Here is a 27652-nt window from a genome sequence, read left to right as displayed (position 1 = left end):
GAGCAGGGATTCTGCCTGCGGCTCCCCCAGTAGGATGACCACCTCTTTTTGCTGTTTGTCTTCTCCTCTCAAGTGTGCAGAGCTTCCTTGCAAGGCTAAAACGTCTTCCTCACACCTCTCTTGGCCTTTTCCTTTCCGTCGTTGGTGTTCTCAACAGTGAGTAGTCACAGAACAAGCAGAGCAACTGAAGGCGACGGAGTATTTCAGTGGTCGGGAACACAGGCTAGGAAGCAGGACAGACCTGGATATGAATCCTGATTTGGGGCATAATGTTTAGTCCCTTTGAACCTCGTGTTCTTGTTTGTATAAGCGTGACCAGCATTGCTTATCAGAAGTTTGCAATGAAGTGTGCAAAGTGCTTAGCACGGGACCTGGTATCTGGTGGTGGCCACTGAAAACATCTGTGGCTGCTGCCCTGAGAGAATAGGGCTCCCCCTGATGGCACATGCAGAGGGGCCCATACAAGAGCTCGGTTTTCCCTTGACATGCATTATACCCAAACTGAAATGCTAGACTTCTCCCTACATTACACAGTAGGTGGAAAACTTCTACATCTTAAATGGAATCAGGTTCCTTTTTAAAGGTTCACAAGCCAGATAACACTTTAGTGACGGAATTTATGATTTTCCACCTCTCGAGCAAATGTACCCTTCAGATTGTTCTGAGCTAATTACCCTTGCCTTCCAACGACAGACCTTCACAATAAAAAATGCAAGGATAAAGACAGCATCATTTCAAATGCATCATCTATTTTGACACCTTGCTTTTTATGTAATTGAAAGAACACACATCCTGGTTTACGCTCGAGCAAAAATGATATACGGTATCGATGTGAAACGTGGAAGATGAACTCTAATTTTTTTTCCTCGTTAATGAATATTGAGCAAATAAATAAAGCGTTGCAGGATCCTGCAATATATTGGGTCCTGTCTTTTTATTTTCTTCATTACTCTAGCCACAATGTCACCCAAGAGTATCTCAGAGATGACAACCAGGCAATTAAAGACAGCTCTGTCCAGGCCCTGGCCCTGCCAGCATGAATCATGACCCTTTCTCTGGCCAGCCCAGGACTGAACCCCTGTCCTTGGGGAACCTCGGGCTGTCGATGGCTTGGCAGCTGCTGTGACATGTACTTTCTCACGCTTGTGTGACATGGCCATGACAGGATATGTCCACTGGCTTCAGAACCATCCAGATGACTTAATACCATCTCCAGATCTCTCTTTGAAAATGCAAATCAGTAATCTAAGTGAAAAGTTTGGGGTTTCTTTTCCAGTTTAGCATAGAAACTTTATGTTTGGGGGTGCCAAGGTGGGGCAGGGAGCCAATGTCTCTAAACAGCTGAATGAAGAAAACCACCGATTTTTAACATAAACATACTTGTTGTGATCAAGGCTTGACATATTCCTAAGATGGGTTCTACTCACAAGGATCTTTTTGGTGTTTATTCAGTTAAATGGTGGAGGGGAGAGTGTCCAATGGATTCCCTTTAAGATTTCTGGGGTCTCCAGATTCATGCAGCTATACCCTAAGATTATACAGCTTCCTGCATTGTCTGCAAAATTGGCTGAGAGTGGGTGTAAGATATTAAAAATAAAAGCATACACACATGCCATAGGCCTGATGGAACAGTTAGCTCTTTTTAAGCCTGGCTTTTTCCACTGAAATAAATTACAGGGTTTAGATTTTCAACCATTTGCTAACATAATCGGGTGAGACCCAGTGCTGGTGTCTGTTGATTCATTCATTCTGAGACCAGTGGACACAAATTATAACAAGTAAGAGGAAATAGAACTTGAATCCTTGTTTTCATGTCTAATCCATGGACGAGCTGTGCTAACCCCATTTCCTGGATGAAAATAAGCTTTGTTAATTTATTTCTTTGTTCTTGATCGATTACGAAAGCTTACTAGGAGTACACTCATATCCCATCCAGTGCTAAAACTCTTCATGTAGGAAGTGTGGCATCATAAACAGAACAATTGGGCTGTACTTTGCCAGATTTCTAATATGCTCCTGGAAGAGAATTAAAAAATTTAATTCATAAGAAACCTAGTTTCCAGTGGATTGTCAGGATAAATCAGAATTTGAGGCCTCAGACTGTTGGTCCCATTTATTTTGGTCTTACTGACTCTGACAGATGAGGGGCTAGTTTTGGCTTGCTGATTGGGTCTTTCATGACCTTCAACCACTCAGGATGGAAATTTCAAAAAGCTCCTTCCTGTGGTGAACACAACGCAAAAGGCAGAGAACCAAGGCTCACAGGAGAGAATGTTAGCTTGGTCATTATTGCCCCAGTCATTGTTCTCTCACCAATTGGTACTGTTTCCAGTGACAGGATTCTTTTGCTATAAATTCTCAAAACCAGCAAACTTTCAGTTGTATAAAACAGCCTCAAAAGCCCCACAAAGTATGTATGAGAATTTTAATAATAGATTTTACCATCTTCCATAAACATTGTCATTTCCTTTTATCACTTGAAATAGGAGATGTGGGAGCTCCGGGAGAAAAGGCAGGGATGGACTTCACAGACAGACATCTGGACATGACTCCTAACCACCCCATACTGGCAGGGTGGCCTTGGGCAAGTTACTTCACTGCTCCGAGCCCCAGGTTCCCCATCTATGAACTTGAAATAGCAGAGTACTTAAGTCATAAAGTTATTATGAGGACTGAGTGCAGTCACATAGCCAAGAGTTGTAACACTGCTCGGGTATGATGGGTGTCCAGGACATCCTAGGTTTATATTCAAACCTCACATATGCACAAAAAGTGGAGGAAAATTACTTTAAATGGAAAAAAGATTTCAAAGTATTAGCACCGAGGCATAGGGAGTTACCTGACCCTGTAAGATAACCTCATTTGAATTTTCTCAAAGCGGTGAACGAAACTAACCCTTGGAGGTGGCCATCTCTGAAGGAGAGGTGTTCACCTCTGATTTGGGAGCCATCAGGTAACAGCAGTTATGGACACCCAGTGGGCACAGGGGTGAATCCACCTGCTAGGACCAGCTGGTGCCTCCTGTTTTCTGATTCTGTTGATAAAGCAAAGCCCCTCCACCGAGGTAAACAGCAGCTGGTGGATGAGGGCTACATCGGGAGTATCCACTGTATGGGGAGACCTTCAACCGAGAAAAAGGTTAAAAAAGCAAGGGCACAATATGATCCTCCGCGTTGGTACCCAAACCCTGGGTCTCTGCACCTGAGTGCCTCCCCGGTGTTCATGGCACATCCCTGGGCCGGCAGGCGCTGGCTTAGCAGGATGAAGGGGCATGGTGCCCACAGGACAGGGGCCTGATGTGGAAGACGAGGTCAGCAGACCCCAAGGGGACGCACAGGAAGAGCAGGCACTCTGACGGCATGACTGTCCCCACACCCCTGAGTTGGCTCTGGTTTGAGCCAGGCAGGCCTGGCTGGGGGCTTTCACCAGCACCATTTCTCCTCTTGGGAGCCCTGGCGATCTCTGAATATGAGCTAAAGCTGACATTTCTGCCCACCACCCTCCTCCCCAGAGTCTTCTTCAAGATAAGCACTTTTAGTGTGCTATTGTGATGCATATAACTTAAACGTTAATATGTAGTTACCATTATTTCCTTTTTCATTTCTCAAAAATGATCATCTTCTCAATCAACAAAAGAAATTCATGGCATAGAAACCAAGTCCTTTATTTTCTCATCTCTGTGACTAAATTTTACGTCTGCTGGGTGGTAGTAGTTTGATGGACATAACAGTCTTGAAAGCAATCAGCCTAACCTATCAAAGGCTGGATAAACGGATGCCCTTTCTCTTAACTTCATGTATACATGAGAGCATTATTTTGGTTGAAAGTCTGTGTGTCTTTACTGCCTGTCAGTATTCTTCCAGAGGAAGAGGTCACTATCATTTCCTTCAAATTCAAAATCAAAAACGTTTGTTTACAATGTTAGCAGTAAGTAAGGCAGATATTTTTAAAAATCTAATTATCTGTTTGTTTGTTTTTTTTTTTTACCAATAGACATCATTTTGTTTTACCTGGGTCAAATATTTATTCAACTATAAATGTAAACCTATTCACTTAGGACTCTGTTAGGATGAACAAAGCTGAAATGAAAGCTGCTCAGATACCAGGGTGAAGTAAATATTTGCTACCTTTAGGCAAATCTCAGTATCTGACCAGCACCAGTGGCCAGGGTATCACCATGATACCAAGGGAAACACACACACACTCAGAGATTTCTTCCTCTTAGGTTAACAAGGAAGCCAACGTTTATGCCACCTTTATGGGCACTGTATTGAATTTTTGACCTAACACTGTTCTAATAAAGCAAAGACCATCTTCTGACTACTGACAGTGGAGTTTTAAATGTTCTTCTCCCTACTGTCCTTACTCCTGCTTTTTAAGAAGCTCAGAAGAAATGGTTATTATTTATGCAGGCTTTGTGCTCCCTCTGCTGGTTCTGTAATTAACTAATAAGTCTAATTCCCATAACTATGCTGATGTCATCGATTAATTTTGAGCACAGACATGGAGTTACCCAAATCAGCCTGCTCTGTTCAGACATCATCAGGAAAATTAGCAGAGGGTCAGAGGAGGACAGTTGGCCTTGTGAAGAGAATGTACGTTTTGACTTGTCTGAATGTGTGTTTGAAAAACCTAAGTGCAGTTTTATGCTTTTGTTTACTCAATACTGGAAAAAAACGATCCATCATTGTTTAAACTGGCATAATGCACCCCACCCTCTCAGAGGATTTTTGGAAACAAATAAGGCTTTTTCATCTTTAGGACAAGATTTATTATAATACCTGTTTTGCAGGTGAGAAAAATAGAAGCTGAGAAATGATACATGCCTTGCTGCTGAAAGTCTCTCCAGGCTAAGAAAGCAGATTTCTGTAGATAGCATGTGGTAGCCTATGGCTTGACTTCTTGGATCTGAAATGTCTTTTTCTACAACTGTGGGGATAGGAATGTAGCTGTTTCTTAATGTCAGCACAGCATCGTGTCATCATTAAGAACAAAAGCTCTATGGTTGGATCAACCGAAGTGTAATTGTGGTTCCAGCACTTACTGTGTGATTCTGAATAAGTTACCTAACCTTCCTGACCTCACCTTTTTTGTCCACAAACTAGAAAGAATATTCTAGGCAAGAGTTTCTACATTGTGGAGTTACTCTAAGGATTCAATAAAATAACACCATGGTACAGAGTAATTCTTAAAGTGTATCGATGATGTTTGTGATTTGAGAAGTCTTTGGTCATTACTCATGGTGATTGTTCCTCTAATATGAAAACAGCTTTTCTCCCAATTATAAAAACTTTAAACTTACTGTGAAAAGTTAGAGGGGTACTCGCAAAGGATAAGGGTTCAAGCCAGTAGGAATATGCGCACATACCTAAACAACAGCTTGAAACAGGAAGTGCAGAATTGGATGGAACTCCTGGAGAAACCAGCCACTGCACAAGAACGTGTAGGAATTCAGACATACCTCCTAGGGATAAGTCAATCAGACTGAAAAAACATCAATGCACGAATAAACAACACTATCATTATCATCATAGTAGTAATGAAAAGACTTAACATCAGCTGTTACTCCAGGACACAGAGATGAGATTTGAGTAAACATGTAAACATCCTCTAGATGTTATATATTCATTTACTTATTCGAGCAATTTTTAATCCACCTATTTAGTTCGATGTAAAATAATTCCACAGCATTCATGCACCATTCTAGAACCTCCTGTTTCTCAGTCAGCACCATGGTCTAGCCATCTCTCTATGGCAATAAATGTAGCTCTTCAGCCCGGTCATGGTCAGTGTTACTCTTGGCCTGCTTGGTCTTCAGTGTTTATAGATACTACTCCACCCAGCTTAATGACTGTGTTCTTAGATAAGGCACGTAATTCCAGTAACAACCTAGGGAAGGCGGACAGAGTCAGGATGGAGTCAGGATGCATGCAGTGCTTTCCAAAGCCATAAAACAATGACTCTTGGACTATTCACATCAGCCCCTTTCTTTGACCTCTTTCTAGGGAGAGTTTGGTACCACATTGATGTTGGAATGCATCACCTTGCTCAGGTGTGTGTGTTGGGAGGGTCTTTGCTAATGGGTGTTGCAGGGGCACACGAAAGAGGCAGGTAGAGACTAAAAGACTCACTGTCTCTCCCTGCTCTGAGTTGTCTGGCTCTAATTCACTGGCCCTTATAGGTTTGGCTGAAACCCCTTGTGTTTATGTGTGTGGTGGGCATTTCAGCCAGGTGCATGAAACTCTCCTGAAACATACCTACCTGTGGTGCGGAGCCCAGGCTTATAGTCCTGCCCAAGGGGCACTGTCATCTACATGTGTTTTCAAGCTGGTTTAAAAATAGGGAACCTTGTCCTAGAATAGCTCGCTGCACACTGATTATTTATCTATAATCTGTACCTGTCCTTTTCACAGGCCTTGGCTACGCTCTGACATGGAAATATTTGGAATTTATTCTTTAAACAGTGTAGGCCACTTTGGATGTTGACTTAAAGCATGCTAGAGGTTTTATAATGGTTATTTACATTGGCCAACTCTGACCGCTCTGTGATATGACCTGTTGATGTTGGACAGGGATAAGAGACACTGAATACAATGCAGGAAATGGAAAGAGATCAAAAAGAATGAATGTTAGCTTAGTAACAATGCTTCGTAGGTTAACAGGGAGATCCGTTGTCCGCGCACATGAGGTTTTTCAGAGTTGCAGTACTGGGCCCACTTGGAGGAATTGGGCATTCTCGTCTGAGAAATTGAAGAGAGTTTTTCAAACTGTTTTTCATTATAACATCAAGATTGTTAACTTTAGAAAATCATTGTACGAAATTATAAGATTATATAAAGCTATGTATGTAGAGATTTACATGTACTTAAAATGGGGAGAAAATAGCTTTATATGTATTGAAATTACTATGCTTTAAAAAAAAAAAAGCCATTGTGAAATAAATGCTTCTCTGAAGGTGAAGTCCCTTTTCGGGGACTCTTCCAGAATCACAGTGAAAGTGGCCACAGGCCTGCCCTGCTGCAGAAGGAAGTAGCATACTTTCTCCCAACTGTTTTCTCTCATCATGACACTGATTTTCTTTCTCCTTTATTCAATCTCAGAGTGTCCTTTTGTTTGTCACCCGGTTCCGATGTCATTCCTCTCCGTACAAATGTAAGATATGAGACGAGAGAACATGTATGTTTGACAGCTGCCCGATAAATTATGCAGAGGCACAAGTTAAGGACAACTGCAGTGGACTTTCAAGAAAACAACTATGGGGCAGTGTAAAGAATTCCCTGTGGAAAGCGCGCTTGGTCGACACCAGTTGTGACTTCATGAATAACAGAAATTGATCCCACTGTGTCCTTTTAGTAAAGTGTTCCGCATGGTGTTGGGGATGGCATTGGAGGAACTCAAAACTTGAAACCAGATAAAATATGATGCCCCCAAAAGAGAGTGTGCTCTGGAATTCCAAGTATTAAATCAATGCATGAATAACAGCACCAGATGGGGGTGGCGGTGAGATGGTCCTAGAAGCCTGGCCCAGGTTCTTACATTTTGTTCCCAGTGAGCATGGAGCTCCCGCCACATGGCCCTGCCTTCCATGAGGTTAGAGGGGAGAAAATTTAAATAGAATTACCCAAAGTGTATATTCCTGTGTCAGTTTTGGAGAACTCTCTGTGGCAGACGTTTAGTGGTCTTTTGGGGAGAAAAATAACAAATGATTTCATCATGTTGGTAGCACAGAAAAGAAATGTGTTTGTTGCTCAAATCTAAATCTACCCCCCACCTCCTGCCACCCCTCTATTTGAGACCCCACCACTAATCTCCCCGTTGACTTTGTTTTAGTCATGTTCATCACCCCCACCCCAAGAGTGTATGTTTGTGGGATGATGGGTAGAGTTGGAGGATTCATTCTGTAGCCGTAAGGACATCTGTCCTTGTCACGTGGAATTCAGAGCTCATCCCTGTGACCTCAGTTGCATCCGTGTTCCAACCAGCCCTGCAACCTGGCACATAAAAACATGGCAGCTTATTTCTTAGACGAACTGGGAGAGCCCCAGTCGGGTTAGGCTCTCACAACTTTCTGTGTTCACTGCTCATCCTTGGATGGATTCCTTGTTACTTATGAGAACTGACTTCCCAGTAAAGAATGTGAGCAGAGTTATCTTGAAATCTATGTTGACAGGGCTGTGTGTATGATGAGAGAGGAGCTCGCGTGTGGGGGATTCAGCAGGGAGGGCGGATGACCTAATGTGACAGTAAATGACTAGGGCATGAGCGAGGCTTACCTGGCATCGGCCAGCTGGTTGTTGTTTTCAGGGGATTATTGTAGCCTTTTTTTATGTCTGAGTCGTATTCCATTGTATATACGTGGAATCTTAAAAAAAAAAAAAAAGGACACATGAAATTATCCACAAAACAGAAACAGACTCACAGACATAGAGAACAAACTTACGGTTACCAGTGGGGTAAAGGGGGTGGGAAGGGATAAACTGGGAATTCGAAATTTGCACCTCTTGGGGAGTGATGGAGATGTTAGCTTTCTAGATTTTGGTGGTGGTTTCATGGGTGTATACATCTATCGAAATTCATCAAGTTGTACATCTGAAATGTGTAGTTTTCTGCACAGGAATCATGCCACAAAAAAGGTGTTAAAACAGCACTTTCCCTTCTTTATTTCTAACAGAAGTGGGCAGGTGTGCTAGGGCAGGAAAGAGGTTTACCTAATGAAGTCGCGTGTAGACAGGTAGTTGGCAGTTCAGCCCTCTTTGAAACCAGTTTTGCTTTGGTATTTTTCTTCCATTCGTTAACTCCCTTCAGTGACCCTGTTTGGTGCCTCTTTATACCATGACCAAAGTGACAGGCTTTGGTCTCTGTTGGATTAATCAATGTGTTCTTTGATCCGTGCCACATGTTCCCCATAGACGTCTGAAGTCAACATATTCAGCATTCGTGGTCTGGTGGTTCAGCGTGGTTACTCAGGCTGATGAACTGGTTTGGGCATTCGCCTCCAAGATACTCCTTTCCTCCTGGGGTCCTCTCTCTCACGTCTCCACTCCCAACAACACAAATATTGACTGTCCCAATCACTCATTAGCAGTAAAAATTTGAGAGCAATTATTTTTTACGGCGCTTGCCCCGAAAGACACCATTAATTACTTTACTGCCTGTGGATTGGAGCCGGTTTCGGTGTCCATCAAGCCGGCTCCCCACCCGAAGAAGTATTTGCAACTCAGAGGGACACCACTCAGGATGTTGCCTGGCAGTCCAAGCGCGACACTGTGCATTGGCTTTAGAAGTGAGACGTTAAGACTCTCCCTGCCTCGATGTTGGATTTCTCCAACACAGGACGCACAGGTCAGGCTTGGTGGTGATGGTGGGTTTCCCCAGTGGTCCAGATGCCACCTAGAGGTGAGCGTGTGTGAATCGGGAGTGTCTCAGCTTTTTTTTTATTCCCAAGAGCATGAGAAATGTTCCAAGTCATCCTAGAAACAATGATCAAGAGGAAGAAGGTTTTTGACCATTAATTTTGATGATCTTACCAAGAGGGGCCAAAAGAACTGAGGCTCCTGGTGGGCCAAACTTTTTCCTCTTTAGCTTTTTAGTTTCCATCTTTCACAGGTGGGCCTGACCCAGCTTGGTGCCGGGAGATGGTTTCCATCCTTCTCCTACTCTCACAGGAATATGACTGCCTCCTGGAATGTGAACTTGTACCTTGAACCAGCTTGACCATGAGTTTCTTCTCAGTGTGGAAAACCCTACAAGTCATTTGGAATGTATACTTTTATTTACTAGGAGGAGGCTATTCCTCTATTAAAACTGTATTGATTGTATACATGACATGTCCTCTTCCCTCTCCCCCAAAAAGGAGCTGGACTGTGACGTGTTAGTGTGCCTGATGACACAGTAGGCCTCAGTGTCTGTTGGTTGAATTGATCTGTTGTATTCCATATGCATGGGAATTCTGATCCCAATTTGTGCATTCATTAGCAGTGTCACCCATCTTTAATATGAGTGGAAATAGCTCAGTAGTAGGTTTAGCAAGGGCTAAAGAATATTTAATGAGCACCACAGGATAAAGACAAATGGCCATGGGCGGAAGGCTGATGGGATACGTGGCATCTCAGTCCACGTTAGAGTAACGTGGGGCAGATTACACCGTGAGAGCTGAGGCTCAAATTATAAATCCGGAAATATTCTCTAAAAGCCAGTGCTGTTAGAACTTGCATGGAACTGGATTGAATTCTGTTCTTCCCTTGGAGGTCTTTAACTCATAAATTGTGAATTGAAAGTAAAGGGAAAGGCCTGGTCCGTCCAGTGCTTCTGAAGGACTCTTCCTCAAGTCACCATCTTCCAAAGGACCAAACCATGGGTGTCCTCCTGGCTGTTGGTGGCTGAGCACAGGCACTGGACTCAGACACCATCTGGGCTGCTGTTTTTTTTTTTTTTTTTTTAACCAACTGCCTTTTCCACAAAAAGCATGTGATTAGAACAGGCACTTCTTATACCCTACACTGAAATATCTTCTAATCAAGAGCCGTCAGTAGTCCAAGGGAGGGACTCTGTTCTTCTGCAGCCCGTGCCTTAAGCATAAAAGTCCAGGTTGCCACTTACTGTAGTTTAGTGTAGAATGAAATGATCGAGTCTAGCTTGCTATGATTAAATTACATATTCAATTATTTTTGTTAGAAATTAAATGCCTGATTATATTACCAAATGCCGTGTAATTTTACACATGTTGTTCCCTTACCTACCAATGAGACAGAAAGTGTGATTAACAATGTGGCTGCCAGGAGGAAGAAGCAAAATAATTATTTTTTCAATATACAAGTCCTCATCATGATTCAGAAATCAATGTGCATCCGTGGAGGACTGGTGCTCGTTGGGGATTACAGGCACCGGGGTGGCCTCCCCTCATTTCCCTGTGAATGTGAGACCTGGAGACTTTGGCTGGCCAGGCAGGTTTTTATTTCTCTCTTTTTTTTTTTTTTTAGAAAGACTGATGTTTAACTACAACCACTGGGACCTAAATCAGAGCATCCAGTGCCCAAATATGAATATTAATCAGACGCCAAGCCAGGGAGTTCCTCTCTGAGTTTGACAGTTTAAAGTATCAGTTAGTTAATTAGAAGATGACATGGCCCGCCGGGTCCCAGGGCTCTGACCTGCCTTCTGTCTCCTCTTTTCATTTCCCTTTTTGACAAGTCAGATTACATCATTACTGGTAGTTTCACTTGTTAGCCTCACCACGAAGTGAGAATATTTTAAGCTTTAATTATCCATGATTTCTTCCCCCGATCTCTCACAGACCAGGCTCTAAATGAAACTCAAAGAAACACACAAGAATTGGAGGTTCAAAGGCCCATGAAAATCAGCCTTATGACCCCAACACCACCACCCACCACAATGCAGTGAGAAAACGAAGGGTCTTAACAGCATTGGAAACTGGGTTGTGGTAGTCATGGTGACTGGTTTTCAATATAAAGACCCTGTTCTGATTTTGGTGCTGCAGGTGTGGATCTGTCCTTCCAAGTGATTCCATGGTTTCTCTGGCTTGAAGTGTTAGTTACTGTGAATGCCCCCAGGGGGTGGCAGTGAATTATACTGGCCTGTGTTTCCTGCCCAAAGCTGGCAGCTAAAATGAAGCAGGGAATTGTGAACTGGTTTCCTTCTGAAGAAGAGACCAGGGACTGGAAGGCCACAGGGTTTCCTCCCACTTCCCAAACCATTACATGGGATGAACCATCAAACTAGGTTGCTGTTTACTAAACTGTGACATTTGCGAAATTCAGCTTTTTCCTTCTGAAAAAGGAATGCATGTTTGCCACCCAAGCCACAGAGCTCACTCCTCCAAAGAGACCAAAGTAGGTAATGATCCTCAGAAGCAACTCTGGTTCACGTCTCTCATTGCTTCCACTCTTCCCCACGATCAGCATACTCAGCATATGATTTAGGACCACCAGCACCTCACCTCCCAAGAGGGAGGATTCTGATGCACCCCAAAGCCTGAGTAATTCTGCTCTAAATGCTTTGGAGGTGTTTCCTTGCCATGATATTATTTCTCTTTTGCAAAGCTTCCTTTCTTATGACATCTGTATGTGGTCCACAGAGGAGCTTAATTCCCAGCATAGAAAACAAGATTCGGATTAGTGTTCGAGTGAAGCTTTTTCTGATGCCCTCAGTAGAATTAACTTTTCTCCCTTGTCCCCACACCACCTCTGCACGCATCTGTCATAGCATATCTGAATGGATCGCACCATTTAGTTGACGCATCTGTAGGCCTTAAAAGACACTGAGCTACTCGAGAGAAGTAGAGAACTCAGGTTTAGCATCGTCTCTGGCAGACATTACTAATGAAAATTCAAATAAAAAGAAGCAAACAAAATCTACCGAGAACTTACCCGTGAATGCTGTGAGCCAGCCACTCTACTGAGTAAATCAAAAAAAAGCTTTATTGTTAGTCTTCACAACAATCCTGTGTGTCAGTCAAGGAAATGGAGGCTTAGGAAGAAATTTGCCAAGTCCCAATGTCTGTGCAAAGTTAAAGGCTGAGCTGGGATTATAAATGTGGTGGTCTGAGCCCTGAGCCCTGACTCTTCACTCCTCTCTGCCGAACCTCATTCGGTCCGTGCGTGCTTACAAGTGATGAGAGGGAAGGATATTTGTAGATGTAAGAGGAAATGAGTATCTGTGCTCGATGTTCTGCTTACCCCTGAAGAGGCCATGACTTTCGAATGTATCTACATTTATTTATGAGATTGGAGGAGGAAGAGGAACCAGCACAAGTCACCAGAGGGCTCCATGGAGACCAGGAATATGTACTGTCAGGAGGACTAAGGAGGAGTTAAGAAAGAGTGGCCGGTCTGCAGGGTCAGACCTTACTAGAGAAGACCGGGCAGGTGGTGGTCTTTAGGAAAAAACAACACTAACATGGCCGAAAGGCTGAGGTCACGTCCCAGTTCTACCACTAAGTAGCTAGGTGACCTTGGCCTCAGGTCCTCAGTCTTTTTGGACAGCAACTTAATTAAGTATCTTTAAAGTTGGTGGAGATGAAACTTGGACTGTGGCTCTCTGAGTCCTCCTGCTCAGATAGTACGAATCTAGGACTTGGAAAAGTTTCTCAGTTTTGACAGTTGAGAAGTCATTGTGACCCAAGATGGGACAGTTTTAGTAGAATGTGCTGGCTGTGGGAGGAAGAGTAGGGAGGGCAAACCAAACCACCCAGTGTTGAGGTGAGAAGAGCCGATCCATGTAGCCTACTGCTGTCAAGAAGTGTGGCAGCGAACAGGAGAAGGAGATGAATTGTGGCAGATTTAAAGGTCTTTAGAGAGGGGAGACTTCTGCAGGCCTGGAGAGGGGAGAGGCAGGGTAGCAGGGGCTGGACTAGACAGCACAGTGGCAGGAATCACAGTCTGGGAGACTGTGGCTGTAAGCATGGAGAGCCTGAGCTCAGAGGGAGAGAGGCCTCCCTTTCCTGTACCAGTGATGGGAGAGGAACAGCAGAAGGGTGGGTAGGGCAAAGATGTGTTTTTAGAGAAGATGCAAAGTTTGTTTCTCCCCCAGTGGAAATAATTGGGGGAAGGGAGGTAACAGATAAATACATGGATTGCTAAATACGTGTATTTTAAGGAGTTAGAAAGAAGCAGGGAAGGTTCTGCCCACATCAGTCTGATTTGGTCAGGAATCCTTCTGTGCTGTTGTCAGACTGGCCGCAGAGGGTGGAGCAGTCTGGGAGCGGGAGCAGGAGCAGGAGCAGTGGGAGTCAGCCCGCCGGACACTGGGGAGGTGGGGGACACTAGATGCCCCAGTCCAGACGGCAGGACAAATGACACTGACAGGTGTGGCGCATTACAGTTCAGTATTTGAAAGAAGGACTTGAGCAGAAAATGTGCTCCATCCTCTGTCCTTTTGTGCGCCCTTGTTAACCCTTCTTCCTAAAGTCAGGGAAATTCCCTGTCACCAGAAGCAGCCTGATTTCCATGTTCTTCTGCAGCGTCCCTGGAATGTAGGCTGTCTGTGCCTTCCGTGACCAAATACCTGCCATCAAGAGAGTCATCTGTGACAGTGTGATCTTTTGGAAATACAGATGTATTCTGTTTTTAAAATTCTTAGATTAAGTCCAATGATTCTTTTGGGGTTTTTTTCCCCAATTAAAGTACTAACAAATGAATTTTTTTAAAGGTCCTTACAAGACAATATGTATTTGGCCACTCTCTTGGGCCTTAGGTATTTTGCTCCTTTAATTTTACTGGTCCCTGCACTCTCATTGTTGGAGAAGTGTTGGTCTGTGGTGTACACGGTACGATTAAGGATGAGCTGGTGTGCAGAGTGAGACCAAAGTGTGGCTAGGTCAAGCAAGGCTTTGAAAGAATGCTTAGTGTCTACGTTACCATGTATTTGTTCCTTTTCTGTAATAAATGCCTCGCCTCAAGGTAGGTTATGGTGGATGGACACAAACACAAGATGGGCAGAACTCAGAATGCTGACGGGGACACCTCTGCACTGAAAGGTGCAAAGCAAAAGAAGTGGTTAGCGCTTCTCGCTTATTCCCATAAAATAAATTGTCGTTTCAGAGCACCCACTTACTGGCTTTCTCGCTGCTGTGACCTAGCACAAGGCTGCCTATCCCGTGGACGGATCCCCTGAAAGATGTGGTGGTCCAGCCGTCAAAACATATGGACGCACATTAATGGGTTTTATGCCTTTGTCTTTCTCTGCTATTACTGTTGTGCTTCAGCAAACCTACTAATATCAGATATATCCTACCGGGGACTATTTTAAATCACTTCAATTTTCCCTGCCCTTGGGCTCTGCCCGTAAGACCAGACTCTGAAGCATGAGTGCTGCCTGTGATCTAGTGTTTTACTTCTCCCCCAATTTATATTAGAGGGAACTTTATTAGCTTTTGGACACACATACATCAGTTTTAAAGATTAAGTACAACGTCAATAGTTCTTACCCAGTTCTCAAGTATATCGAGTTGTTATATTTTCCTTGAGAATGTTAAAAAAAAAATTAGTATTGCCATTGGTGAGAGCATTCTTCTCTTAAAACCAACCATTGGTCATAATAGTGTTTACTTACTTATTCTCCGAAGTGCTGTTTTATAAAGAAAGTAAATCCCGAATAGAAGCTTGATAAGTAATTTCAGACTTGATGGCACATGAACCTTATAGGTTTACATGAATTATGAAGCCTCACTTTGCAATGCCTTTTTTTCCCCTCCAGTAAGTATCTTGGTCACAACTCCTTGTTTATCTTCTGAGTGATTTTAAAATATGGAGCGAGCTTCTGCTTAGTGCCTGAGTCATCCATCCAGGCCATGTTTCTGCTGTCCTCCACATTCCTTCCGATGGCAGTAGTCGGGTAGCCTGTGACTCAATTACAGGCTGTCAGAGAGGACAGTCATTGACAGGGGCATGTCCTGAATCCTAGGATCTGTCTGGGAGTGAACAGGAGAAGCTGCGTTCCTCAAATCCGCTTCGGGCTGGGGTTCAAGCTGACATCTGCCAGGCAAAGTACGAAGTAACTGGCCAGTTGGGACCCTAGTTCTGAGTTCAGACGTGAGCTTCTTCTCTTGGCTCCCTGCTCTCCCCTAGTGTTACCCTTGTGCCATCTTATACTGTCCCCCCTTCACACCAATGTGCACACCATCCCTGGCCACGTTCTCAGATGTCACTTGTGTCCCAGCATTCCATTGCCTGCAAGTCCACCATTCCTGTGGGCTTACCTTTCCCGGGCACCCAGTTTCACAGCCAGTGAGACGTGCTCCCCATGTGTGCACACTCCAGCCTGGATTGTTCACGTCCACATCCCCCTGTCCTGCAACAGCCAGCTCAGATCACAGCTGCCCCACAGTGATCAAAGGCAACCTGGAAGCACGGGCCCGGGGGTCTTCGTTGTAGTTGTCTCAGTGGATCCTCAGCAGAAATGTTCTTCAGTCTCTTGTCTGCAGCCCTGATTTCCCCTTTCCCCCACTTCACAGTTCAGTCCTGTCTTCCAGAGGCGTCTGTAGCTCCCTCAGTAGAGCGACAAGGTTGACAGTTTTTCTGTGTCCCCTCAGCTGATGCAAGGTGGGGCACAGATGCTCAGTAAATGCTTGCTTATTGATTAATCACTGTAATGAAGCTATTCATTGGTCATAAAACACTGAGGAGTTTATGTCTCCAGGAGTTTGTAGCTTTCCTCTTAGGAGGGAGAAGGTGGTCACGATTACCATTCTGCCCCAGACACTTAGCATAACATTTGCCAGTTTGAATTAAGCTCTGGGGAAAACAGACAGCTGTGGCCCCAAGAAGCCAGCACAGTGCAGATTGCAGCAGATGCTCTGGGTAGAGCACACAGGAGCTAGAGAGGACTTTGGATGGGGAAATTGGAGTTGGCTTCTAATGTGAATGGAATTTGAAGGATGGAGTTCAAAATCGGCCAGCAAAGGATTGTGCAGAGGGTATTCTAGTTGGAGCAACCAGGCATAATGAAAGCATAATGGAGTGGAAAGACTGGGGGTTAAGAGGAGGTAGAGAAGGCTGGCAAGATAGGAGTGGGAAAGGGCACAGTGAGGCTGCAATTGAGCACCAAATAGATGTACATTCCAGACAATGTGGTAAACATGGTGGGGTAACAGAAGAATTTGTGGCATGGGAATGAACCCCTTTTTAATTCTGAAATTTATGTAACAGTTTTTATTGTAAATTTTTTTTACATAGCCAATGATAATGGTTCCCCATTTACAATCAGCATTAGATTTCACTTTAAAATGCGCGTATGTAAATAAGACCAATTGAGTCGCTTTAAAAAAAAAAGTTTCAAGTAAATAGTGTTGAGGCTTATAGCTCTGAATCATGGCAGCTCCCTAAGGCTGGAAGTTTGGAACATGCAGATATAGACACGGGAAGATGCCCAAGTGGAAAGTTACTGTAGAAAGGTTACCCAGGCCAGGGACTAAGGGATGGTTGCAGTTTGGCAGCCAGGAAGCCGTCGGTGAACTCGAAGCAGCTGTAGTCCTGGGGAGGCCACAGTCAAGTGCAAGATGGCTATTCCACGAGGGCAGGGATTTTGTGTTTTGTTTATCACTCAAGGGCAGTGCCAGCTCCCAGGAGGTGATTAATAAGGAGGTAATGAATCAGTAGGTGGAAGGTAAGAAGTGAGACTTTTACTTCCACTCACGGCAGTGACTCCTGCCTCTACTGTCTTCCCTCCACCACTGGGCTGGAGCTGCTGAGCTGGGAGCAGCCCGATTCCCACGCCCCCTCCTGGAGTGAGCGTGGGGAGAGCCAGCCTTGGTCAGCATGGCCTCCCCAGGTGGAGGAGAGGGTGGGCCAAGCGGCCAGGCCTGCAGTATCCGCCTGTGGTCCTCCACCGAGACACTTAGGTTTTATAGTTTGAGCCAACACCCCAGGGACCAGGGCGCCTTGTGCACTCCCGCTTAAACTGCTGGTGAGGAGGCCCAGGAGAGACACAGGGGCCACACCGCCCGTCTCAAGGCCACAGCCTTGACTCTGCACCTGCTTGTGTTTGTCACATGGGGATGCAAGGCCCTGTGTGTCACATCTAGGAAATTTATCTAAAGATGTAGGAAAAGAAACAAAAGCTCTCCACATTTAGGTGAAAGCTCATGTTAGACTGAATGACACCTGATCCAAAATGTTGGAGAAGCCACACTGGTCCAGCAGGCAGGTGGCAAACTCCAACTTAATTTAGAGATTTTTAACTCAATGAGATCATATCTCCTCCCCTGTTCCTCCAAGGTTTTGTAATGTTCAGTTTTCCCTTTCTGTACAGTTTTTTCCAGCCTGTGATTCTAGTCATTTCTCTGAATCCAGGATGGCACGAGGAGGGCTATTTTCACGTGTCCCTCGGCTCCAGTTCCGAATCTCTCCCCTTTTCCTCCCCCCGAGTTGCCTTGGTCCTGGCTATTACCTACTGTCACTTCCTTTCCTTCTCTCTTGTCCGAGTCTCTCTCCTCGCAGCTAAGCGAGGCTTTAAGCCATCCAGACTGAAGGATGTGCGTGATTCCATCCTCATTCCCCTACTTTTGTCCTGACACCCTCTCCGGGCATTGTCCCTTCCCCTCCATCTCCGTGTCCACACATCTCTGTCACATCTCCTTCTCTTCCATCTCTCCTGCCTGGACTCCTGGCCTCCAATCTTCTTTGCTGCTGTCAGGTGGGCTCTCACATGCAGTGGCTGGAGCAGACCCACAAGGGTCCTGGCAGGACAGAGGCAACCCCCAGGGTCGCTGGGAGTCTGGTCAAGGTCACAGGGCTACAACATTAGTCGCTTCCACACGCCTTTCAGAGTGAAGCCTTTGATGCATCCATCACATTCATATGAGCAAAGAGACTACTGTGTGGGTGAGACACTCAGTGACCCCAGGCTCGGCAAGGACCCCTGGGTCAGGCTGCCGGGTGACTGCAAATAAGAAAGGGGAAAATAATATCCAGAAGGAAATAGGAACACAGCAGAGTATCAGCAAGCCCCACCTTGTCCTGGTCAGCAGATGAATTATTTGGAGATTGAACATCTTGACCAAGAGTATCATGAGTACGTGATGTTTTCTTAGGTAGTTTTCTTTTGCGCCTCCTGTCGTTTCTCAACAAGGAGCAGCTTTTAAAGCCTGTTTTCGGGCACCAGTGTCCCGAGTGCGAGTGTAAGGTGTTAGGAAGCAAATAAATACGCGGCCGTTGACTTGCTTTGCGGTCGCCGGCTCTGAATTCTGATCGCATCTCTGCCGTTTGCTGGCTGTGTGCTCCTAGGTGAATCCCTTCTGCAGCCTGAGCCTCAGTCTCCCTGCGTAAAACAGGGATAAGAGAGGTCACTGCCTCATCGTCTCGGAGCATCAAGGACCTCGTTGTTGAGTCGGTTATAGTCTGGTCAGCAAACTCTGATCTAAAGGCCAGATCCAGCCCATACCCTATTTTTGGTACAGTCTGCAAACTAAGAATTTTTTTTTTTACATTTTTAATGGCTTATATAAGTTCCTATGTGGTATTCTTGATTTTTGCCTCTGGGCCCACAAAAGGTAAAATACTTACTCTCTGGCCCTGTGTGATGTAAGTTTGCCAACGCCTGCACTGGGACCTGCTGGAAGGGCCTTTGGGTCCCTCTAGTTTGTCACTTGCTTTTGGTTTATTGCACACCTCATGCAGGCTGTGTTCCAAGAACTTCTACAGGCTTTACCGCTGTTAATAACCCCTCCCCGAGAAGTCTAAGGGACACCACCCCTTACAGTGGGGAAGCCGGATCCCAGGAGGCTGTGAACTTCCCAGAGTCAGAGGGTGGTTCTGCTGGGCTGGACCGAGTTGACCTGCTGCCCTTCCCTGTCCCACTCAGATCCCAAGCCAGGGCCCTGGTGCTCCCTTCTCTCTGGGAGGAGCTCACCCTGGCTGATCCCAAATGCTAAGAGAAAGCCTCCTCGGAGGTCAGTGTCATTCTAGGCATTTGAGGGGGTCCCAGAGATGACGCATTCAGGAATCCATTCTCCGGGAATTACAAAACTAGAGAGGACAGTCTAGTTTTCTGGGGAAGTTTCTGGGGGAGACAGTGGCACCCCCAGAAACACACAGCATGCAGTGGGGCCTCCAGGGAATAAGAGCATCCCCAGGGGCATCCCTGGGGCTTCCGACTCATCAGAATAATTGAGTTTTCTGCTGCCTTCAACCTCGATGCCTGTGTGCCGGCCTCCCCATGGCCGGTCCCTGTTGCTCTTGCTGTACTCGTGTCCGGCAGCTTGTTTTGTGGTTCACTGAGCAACTCTCAGGGATCATGATCACTGCCCTCCTCCACCCACCTCCTCCACTCCCCCCGCGGGGCTCGGCAGGCGCCTTCCCCTCCATCCCCTCCATCCCCTCCATCGCTCTGAGTGGAACAGTGGGCTCTCCGTCTGCAGCAGCCGGGGTGCTCATCAGGTACCTGGAACCCAGAGAGAGTGCCCTCAGGACAGCAGCACCAGCTTACCAAGGGAATCATACCCTTTCATCGTGAAAAATAAGATTTGAGGTCCTGAGCGGATGTTCTGAGCTTCTGTCACTGTTCAGAAGTGAAACAGCGCTCCAAGCAGCTGTATCTTTTCAACTCATCTGACATTGTGTGTGTGTGTTCTGACGTCTTTGAAGTTGCTTGTTCTCTTCGCTGCAGTGGTGTGGTTTTCACCCGCAGTTGGCTTTCTAGCAAGTCTCACTCTGTTCAGTTGGAGAACTCACTAAACGCGGTTCAGACAAGCTTGGAAGAGTCGCGCTGACAAAGATGAGGGTTACCTGGAAGGTACTAACCCGTTTTCTCAACAGAGTGAGGTTTTGAGCCTCTGGCCATGCCTAGAAGGGGTGCTGTCTTAGTCTCTTCAGGCTTCTGTGTCAGGGCAGCCCAGACTCTGTGGCTTATAAGCAGCAGACATTTTTTGCTCATAGTCCTGGAGACTGGAAGTCCAAGATCAGGGAACTAGCATGATGGGCGAGGACTTGCTTCTGGGTCACAGACTTCGAGTTGCACCATCCCTCGGTGGAGGGGACTGGGAGCTCTGTGGGGTCACTTTTATAAGGGCACTAATCCCATTCAGGAGGGCTCCACCCTCATGACCTCAGCACCTCCCCAAGGCCCCACCTTCTAACACCTGTGGCATTAGGATTTCAACATGTGAATTTGGGGGGAAGATAGACACTCAGACCCTAGCAAGCATGAAAAGTGCTTTTTCCAGGTTTATGGCCTTGATCTTTTTGCAGGTGAGAGCAGACTACTTTGTCCGCTTGGGTCACTGTTATATTCTCAGAAGACAGGAGAGTGCCAGGCACACAGCAGGCTCTCGGTAAAGATCAGATACTGAATTTATTCATCAGATATTTATTGAGCATCTGTGTTTGGGGGAGGGAGATGGGCACACATCGCTGGGTAGGCCTGGTCCTTGCCCTGGAAGAGCCCTCTCTGGTGAGGACGAGAGGGACACAGACACAAAAGGACCACATAGTGTGACACCTGCCATTGGGAGGCAGCAGAAGCACAGTGCAGGCTGAGGAGGGTCCCTGTGGCTGGGGACACAGGTGGGGAGATGGTAAGGAGCACATTGAAGGCAGTGGAGTGGGCAGTCCAGGCCAAGGGCCCAGCATGTGCAGACAAGGAGACATGTAGGAACATCGTGCAGGAAGTGTGCCGGACAGCAGAGAGGGGACAGAGGAGGTCGGGGACAGATCCACACTCGGGGCTTGGACTGTGTCTTGAGGGGGGTGAGTATATGAGCTGTGTGTGGAAAATTATTCTAGCTGCCGTGTATGGTAGGGATGAGTTTCAAACCAGGAAGAAGCCAAGCTGGTGAATCAGTGTGATGCGGGAAAAACGCTGCTAAAAGCTCAAGACAAGGCAGAGCCAGTGGGCAGTTCTCTCAGAGACCTGGGGGAGACTGGCTTCATCCCTTGACTGGCTGGTGCTGGCCCCGCAGGGACTCCTAGGCTCCATGTGGACTTGTTTCCTCCTCGGCCCCACAGACCTTCCTCTTTGTCACCATGGCTCTTCCCAGGAGAACACAGAGTTCTGCTGAGCGTCTAGTTGGATGAGACGTGTGCTCATCACACACGGGGAAAGACGAGAAGGTCATATTCCAGGTGTCAGATAGACACCCAGCCTGTGTGCTGAAAATAATAGGCTTGAATTAGATAGACGATTCCACAGCTGAGTGCACATGAGCTGGCGTCTGCATCTGCTGACTTGCGGCGTCCCGGGTGACTTACGGAAGTTGAGAGGATGGTTGTAAAGGATGTGCCCCGGGCACCTTCAGCTCCCACTCTCTGTGCCCCTTCTATTCTCTGTCTCAGGGTGTATTCCTCAGTGACCCTGTTTTGCACTGTCGCGTTCATTTCCACGAAGGCAGGGGTCTGACACACACAGAAGCGTCAGTGCCGTGGGCTCTGGCTTTGGTGAGCTTCTGAAACTTTCCGATGATGTGATAGCTAACTTGAAAAGGATGCTCGGTGTCTTCCTCAAACGGTGTGCAGCCAGTGGTTTTCATTTTTCCTGGGATAGCTGTTGTCTGAAAAACAGTTCTGTTGTAAATAACTTGTGTCGCTAACAGACTTTCTGTGCTTCTTGCATCTGTAGCGTGGAGTGCCTTGTGTAGAGCCCAAGTTGGGTGAACCTCATTTTACACAGCTATGTTTCGTACATACTCTGTGAAAGCAACCCTTTCAAAGTGGGACTGTATTCTAGATGCACCAGGTGATTTTCCAAAGTAAAGAGTAGTTTTCAGGCAGCTAATCACTTTGGAAAGTCTTGTTTTGAACGTAATGCGTACATGAGGATTTTGCATTGTTGATTCCAAGTGCTACATCATTAATCACAAGATCAAGTGGAAAACTAACCAGGAACTGAACCTGAATGAGTATCCTCTTTTTTTTTTTTTTTTGAAGTACAAGGAGTTTAAATTTATTGGTCAGGGCTTTTTAAAGGAGAGTATATTTATGTTTTAATTGTGTCATGGAAATTTTTAATTTTTTTCAGATAGAGCTATAAAAGCATATTGAATGAATTCTAGATGAGAGCCAGTAATATCCCAAAATGTGGAGAATTCAACTTTAAAGGACCTGACTTGTTTTCTTTTGTTTTCTTTTTCTTTTTTTTTCCTTCTTTGCTCTTCCCTCCCAGCAGGAGGCTGACACCCCACTCACGGGTGCATCTTTCTAGAGCAGCAGTTCCCAGAGTGACCCGGCCCCAGAGAGGGTCCTTGACACTGTCTCAGGGCATCTGCGAGTTCAAAACTATTTTCATAAAAATACCAAGATGTTATTTTCCTCTTTCTTTCACTCTCATTCTTCTATGCGTGTATAGTATGGTGGAATTTTCTAGAAGCTCCTCTATGGGTATCATAAAGGATTGAATGCAGACGCCACTGTGGCAGCCACAGCTGTCTCCAGTCAAGCAAGACATGAGTTTTGCAAAAATATAAAACAGGGCCATTCTTCTCGAAAACTTTTGTTTTGGAAAATATGGTCACTTTTCATTAAAAAATTATTCATGTTAATATGCAGTGGGTTTGTTACTGCTATTTTTAATGAATTAGGGAATAAATATTTCTGAATTTCTGGTTACTTGTAACATGATAAATATCAGTAGACATAATCCATGTATAATGGCCCTTTGAGGGGGGTTCTGGGTGATTTTTAAGAGTGTAAAAGGCTCGTAAGCCTCCACGTTTGAGAAACCACTGCTCTGCAGTACAGGACAGTATGCAATAAAACTCTCGTGGGTTGTGGTTGAGATTTGAAAATTTTCTAGCAAAGAGGAGGACGGGTTTAAGTTCCCTCTCCATTTCATCAGGGCCCATTTCTACACTGATTTGGCGATGTGCAGGGGAAAGGTGAGAAAAGCTAACTGTTAAACACAAAACCTTGCTGGGGAAAAAAAAAAACTTAAAGGCCCACAACATTGTGGGGAGGAAAACCAACCGTGATGCCCTCGTGGGGACCCAGGCGCACTTAGGTATCTCTTCCTGTGTGCTCTGTGACTGATGAGTGGTGAGACTGCCGGGCCAGCTTTATCTATTCATTCACTCCAAGGATGTGTGTTCCCCGAGCACCTTCACGGGGCTGGATCGTGGAGGAAATTCAGAGCCAGTCCCTGCCCTCTAGATGATGAAATTCCTAGACAAGGAGACAGGCAGTAAACAAAAAAGCATGGAGGGACAGGCTCATTACTCATTTTGAAGACTGATGCAGAGGAAATGAATGGGTTGAAACGACATAGCAATTTGGAAGACTGAGAAATAAATTCAGACAAGGTGCCCAGCCAAAGCTTTTCTAAGGAGTCTTCATTTGAGATGAGATGGGTGCTGAGTGGGGAGGAAGGACAAGGGAAGGGGCAGCTCTGACAGAGGGGACCACAGAGGCCCCGAGGAAGGATGTGGCTTGAGGGGAGTGAGGGGGGTAGTGATGGGTATGGGGGAATCGCTGGGTGAGGAAGACTTTACAGGACATTGGAGGCTCTGGTGGAGATGGTGAGTTTAATCCAATTGTGATGAGATGTCATTGGAGGGTCTTTAAGCAAGTCAAAGGAGTGATCTGATTTCTGCTTGGTAAAGAACAGCCTGGCTCGAGGACGAGGGGGAGTGGGAGTCAGTGGATAGACAAGAGGAGGTACGGTACAGAGGGTATCAGGAGGCTCTTGACGTCGTCCAGGTGAGAGCCAGTGGCCCCAGAGCAGTGAGCAGATCTGAGATCTCGTCTGGAGTAGGAGAGAGCAGTCTTACCGACCGAAGGCTCTAGGGCTAAGGCTTGGTGAGCTGACAAACTCAGCCTCTGGTTTTGGCTTGAACCACCTGTTTCCTCACATCATGGCGACAAAACTCTGGAAGGTAGTTAACATCATACCCATTTGAAGATGAGAAAACTGAGGTCTCAGTAACTCACTCATGGGTCCACTGGGCTCTTTCCAGCATCACAGCAAGTCAGAGGTCACTGCCTCTACTAGACTCCCTGTGTGTCTTCCTTTCCCCCGTGGCACATGTCAGCACTCTGCTCCAGCCCAGGTGGTGATTCCAGGCGAGGGCCTGAGACAGTGGCTCCCTTTCTCCCCCTCTAAGGAGCCAGGACCATTAGCTGACCCCAGCCCCGCCACCATGCCTCCTCTTTTAGGTCCAAGAAATGGGACCAGCTGTGGCTGCTGGCCGCCAGCCCACACCCAAGTTTATTGGGACAGGTTTACTCATGGTGCAGGTGTGTCTTGGTTCCCAGAGAAAGGGAGCATTATTCTTCAGGCCCGTGATGCCCCTTGACAGGAGACGTGGGAGTCCTGCTGAGAAACAGTTCAACCTTTATAAAATGGAGCCAAGGCTGTGGAAGCAGTTGGGAGAATTCTAAACATCAACCATTTGGGTTGAGAAGATGGTACCTGTGCATTTTGTTCTAGCGGTGGGGTTTTAAGCCATCAAACTTACTTGGTAGTACAGAGGCTGAATGAAAGGGAGGCCAGAAGCAATGCAGCACAGACCAGAATTCTTCAGTCCTGCCTGCGCTCACCTTCTGTGGCTAATTGCAACTCCCTGCTTCTTTGACACTCAACACAGGGTAAAGCTAGGAAAGTCTTGGCAGGTACAGAATATTGGGAATAGATGTGTAGGAGCTAGTGACACGTCTCTCAGTGGCCTGGGCTCTGAGATGGGCTGCGAGGCTGCCTGCTGCTCTTCCTTCCAGAGAGCCAAGCAGCCCTTTCACAAATCACTTTGTGCTTTGGGAATTGAAAATGCACCTTAGCGATGATTATCTGCTTGCTCACCTTTAGGGCAGCCTCTTTCCTTACACCCCCTGGTTATTTTACATATGCACACGTATATCTTGCAATTTAAATTTTTATATTTTATTCATATGTGGAGGATTTTTCCTACAGCTTAGTAAAGCGCTAAATATTATATGAACGTTATTCAAAACATGTCCATTCCATAAAACCCGTTTATATGCCGTCATTATCTGCAGCATTAAATACATTTTATGTCATCAGGAATTTTATGATATATTAAAAAATGAATTTCTGCTTAGCTTAAATGCATTAGGGATTATCCTAAGAGAGCTGGCTGAAAATGCAGTCATATTTACTTGTAACTGCCAGAAAATGGCTTGCAAAATTGTCAGTGTCTTTTATTATTCCCTACCACTGGAGAACTTGCTTGTTAATTAGAGAAATTTCAACTGTCATAGTTGGCAATTATAGCTTCTGTATCATTGTCTGGTATGAATAGTCAATGAGAGCTGATTAATATGCATGAGCGGCAGTATATATAGCGTGTGCATTGGACCACAATCCAGCTGCCAGAGTCACTCAGAGGAGGGAGTGGTGTGCGTGTATGTGTGTCTGTGTGCTCGCGCGTGCATGCTGCGAGGGAAGGAAGGGGAGCGTGGAAGGAAAGGGGAGAGTTGTTTGCAGCCTCTGGGAGCAGCGCCGGAGTGAAGGGTCGCAGCACCTGGCACCTGGGGCGCTTTGAGGACACCTTCATGCCGGCACACTGAGGGCGCTGCTCCTCTTGGGCGCTGGCGAGTCCGCAGCCTTTCTCTGCCGGCTCTCCAAACATGGGATGCAGTCTGTGCAGCCTGCAGAAGCAAGAGGAGCAGTACAAATTACTCTACGAAGTTTGTCAGGTAACGCGCCGCGTTTTATCCTGGGGGAGTGGCCGGGCACTCACCTGGCTGAGCTTAACTTCTGGCAAAGGCAGTGGGGATTTCTGTGCACATTTTATCTGGAATGAGAGAACCTTTCTGACATTTCTGTACATTTTCTTTTAAGCCTCTTAGGTGATTTCCCTTACAGTGGCACTTAGGTGCCTGTGTTTGAATATTTCAACAGAAGGTGAGGATCATAAAGTGCGTTTCAAGCAGTAACGTCACAAAGCTCCTTTACATAACCTGCCCGCTCTCCCCAGAGTAGCTGACGAATGTCCTAGGCAGGGTCAGCTTCTGGTCACGCAGCCTCTGAACAAGTTGGAGAAGACATGGACGATGATTAATGCTGGCATGGTTTTGTCTCTGTTTACAAGTAGTTGTAAGGCGCTCCTTTCAGGAGAGCACAGTGTCCAGTAGACTTCAGTCTCTCAGCAACTTCTTGTAACAGGACATGTGGTTCAGATTTAGTCTTCGCACTTGCCATTTCTGTGCCTCCCCCTGAGAAAATGTTAAGAACTTCCAGAGCAAGGGGCTTGATCTCGGGTTCTGTCACCCACAGTTGATGACTTCTCTAAACTTCTGCAGCATTACTAACAGGAAATTTCACTGGAGGTGAAATGGTTTTTTTTTTAAGGTATGACCCAGAAAACTTATCATACATTTGTGTGGGGCATTTTATTTTTAAATATTCAAGACTTATCCTGAACTAGAACATGTTCACACTGCTGTTTCTGGCAGTTAAAGATTTTCCCCTTAGATCATTCAAACTCCTTCAAATTTTTCTGCAGTAATCAAAAAATTGTAATCCTGTCAAAAAAGGAATTTTAACATTAGCAAACTAGAAGAAGGTTGTTACAGTGAAGGAAAAAAAGGTGTTTCTTCCTTAATTTATCACTATAAATGGTATATTAATACATTCTTTAAAGGGGCTACACTTGGCTTAAAAAGGAATTTGAGTTATCTGTCAGTTGGGTGCCATTTTCGCACAAGCCAGCAGAGGGCGTTTAGCATTAAAAATACAGCGAGGCAGCTGTGCTGGTGAGTTTGCCTCTGGACAATCTAATGATAGAGTGCCTGGGTGAATAAAAGGGGCTGTGTATCTGTGTGTGTCTGCCATAAGGCACAGAGAGGGTCAAAACAAATATGTTGGGGCTTAGGCACCCCCACCATCCTCCTTGTGCAGATGGCACATGCCTTACAGAAAACAAGCATCTTAAATAAGTATTAGAAATAACACTTCTGACTTATGACTTCACGCTCAGGACTCTGCTAGACTCCTCATCCTTTCACAGCATCTGCGGGCACATGGAAGGTCTGGGCAGAAGTGCCATTGCCACTGGAGATCTTGCCTCTATCCCTTACGTGACCATATGGTGACGTTGTAATCCTAAATTTGCCAAATTATCGTGTGCATCGAGCCCCACTTCTCAGTGGGTCAGGCACTCAGAAGTGAAAGAAGCAGTACCACAAAGCCAGCACCACGGCAGGTGGACACAGACTCTCACCACTGCATATAAAATAAACACTGTGCGTAAAAG

General features: G+C 45.8%; 1 protein-coding gene across 3 annotated transcripts in view; it reads left to right on the top strand.

Moving 5' to 3' along the window:
- Nucleotides 1-27652, top strand: part of PDZRN3 (PDZ domain containing ring finger 3) — a 217874-nt gene that overhangs the window by 144474 nt on the left and 45748 nt on the right. Inside the window, exon 1 of one of the 3 annotated variants that reach the window (XM_072941714.1) lies at nucleotides 25749-26093. The exons of the other annotated variants lie outside the window; for them this stretch is intronic. Within the exon in view, the coding sequence (XP_072797815.1) occupies nucleotides 26025-26093 (69 nt within the window). The 5' untranslated portion in view covers nucleotides 25749-26024. Of the gene's footprint in view, nucleotides 1-25748; nucleotides 26094-27652 lie in introns of those variants that run through there. 3 annotated transcript variants of the gene reach the window in all.

The sequence above is a fragment of the Vicugna pacos genome, chromosome 17 (assembly GCF_048564905.1).
Source record: "Vicugna pacos chromosome 17, VicPac4, whole genome shotgun sequence".
Classification (NCBI taxonomy): domain Eukaryota; kingdom Metazoa; phylum Chordata; class Mammalia; order Artiodactyla; family Camelidae; genus Vicugna; species Vicugna pacos.
This window is presented reverse-complemented; position numbering and strand designations above follow the sequence as displayed.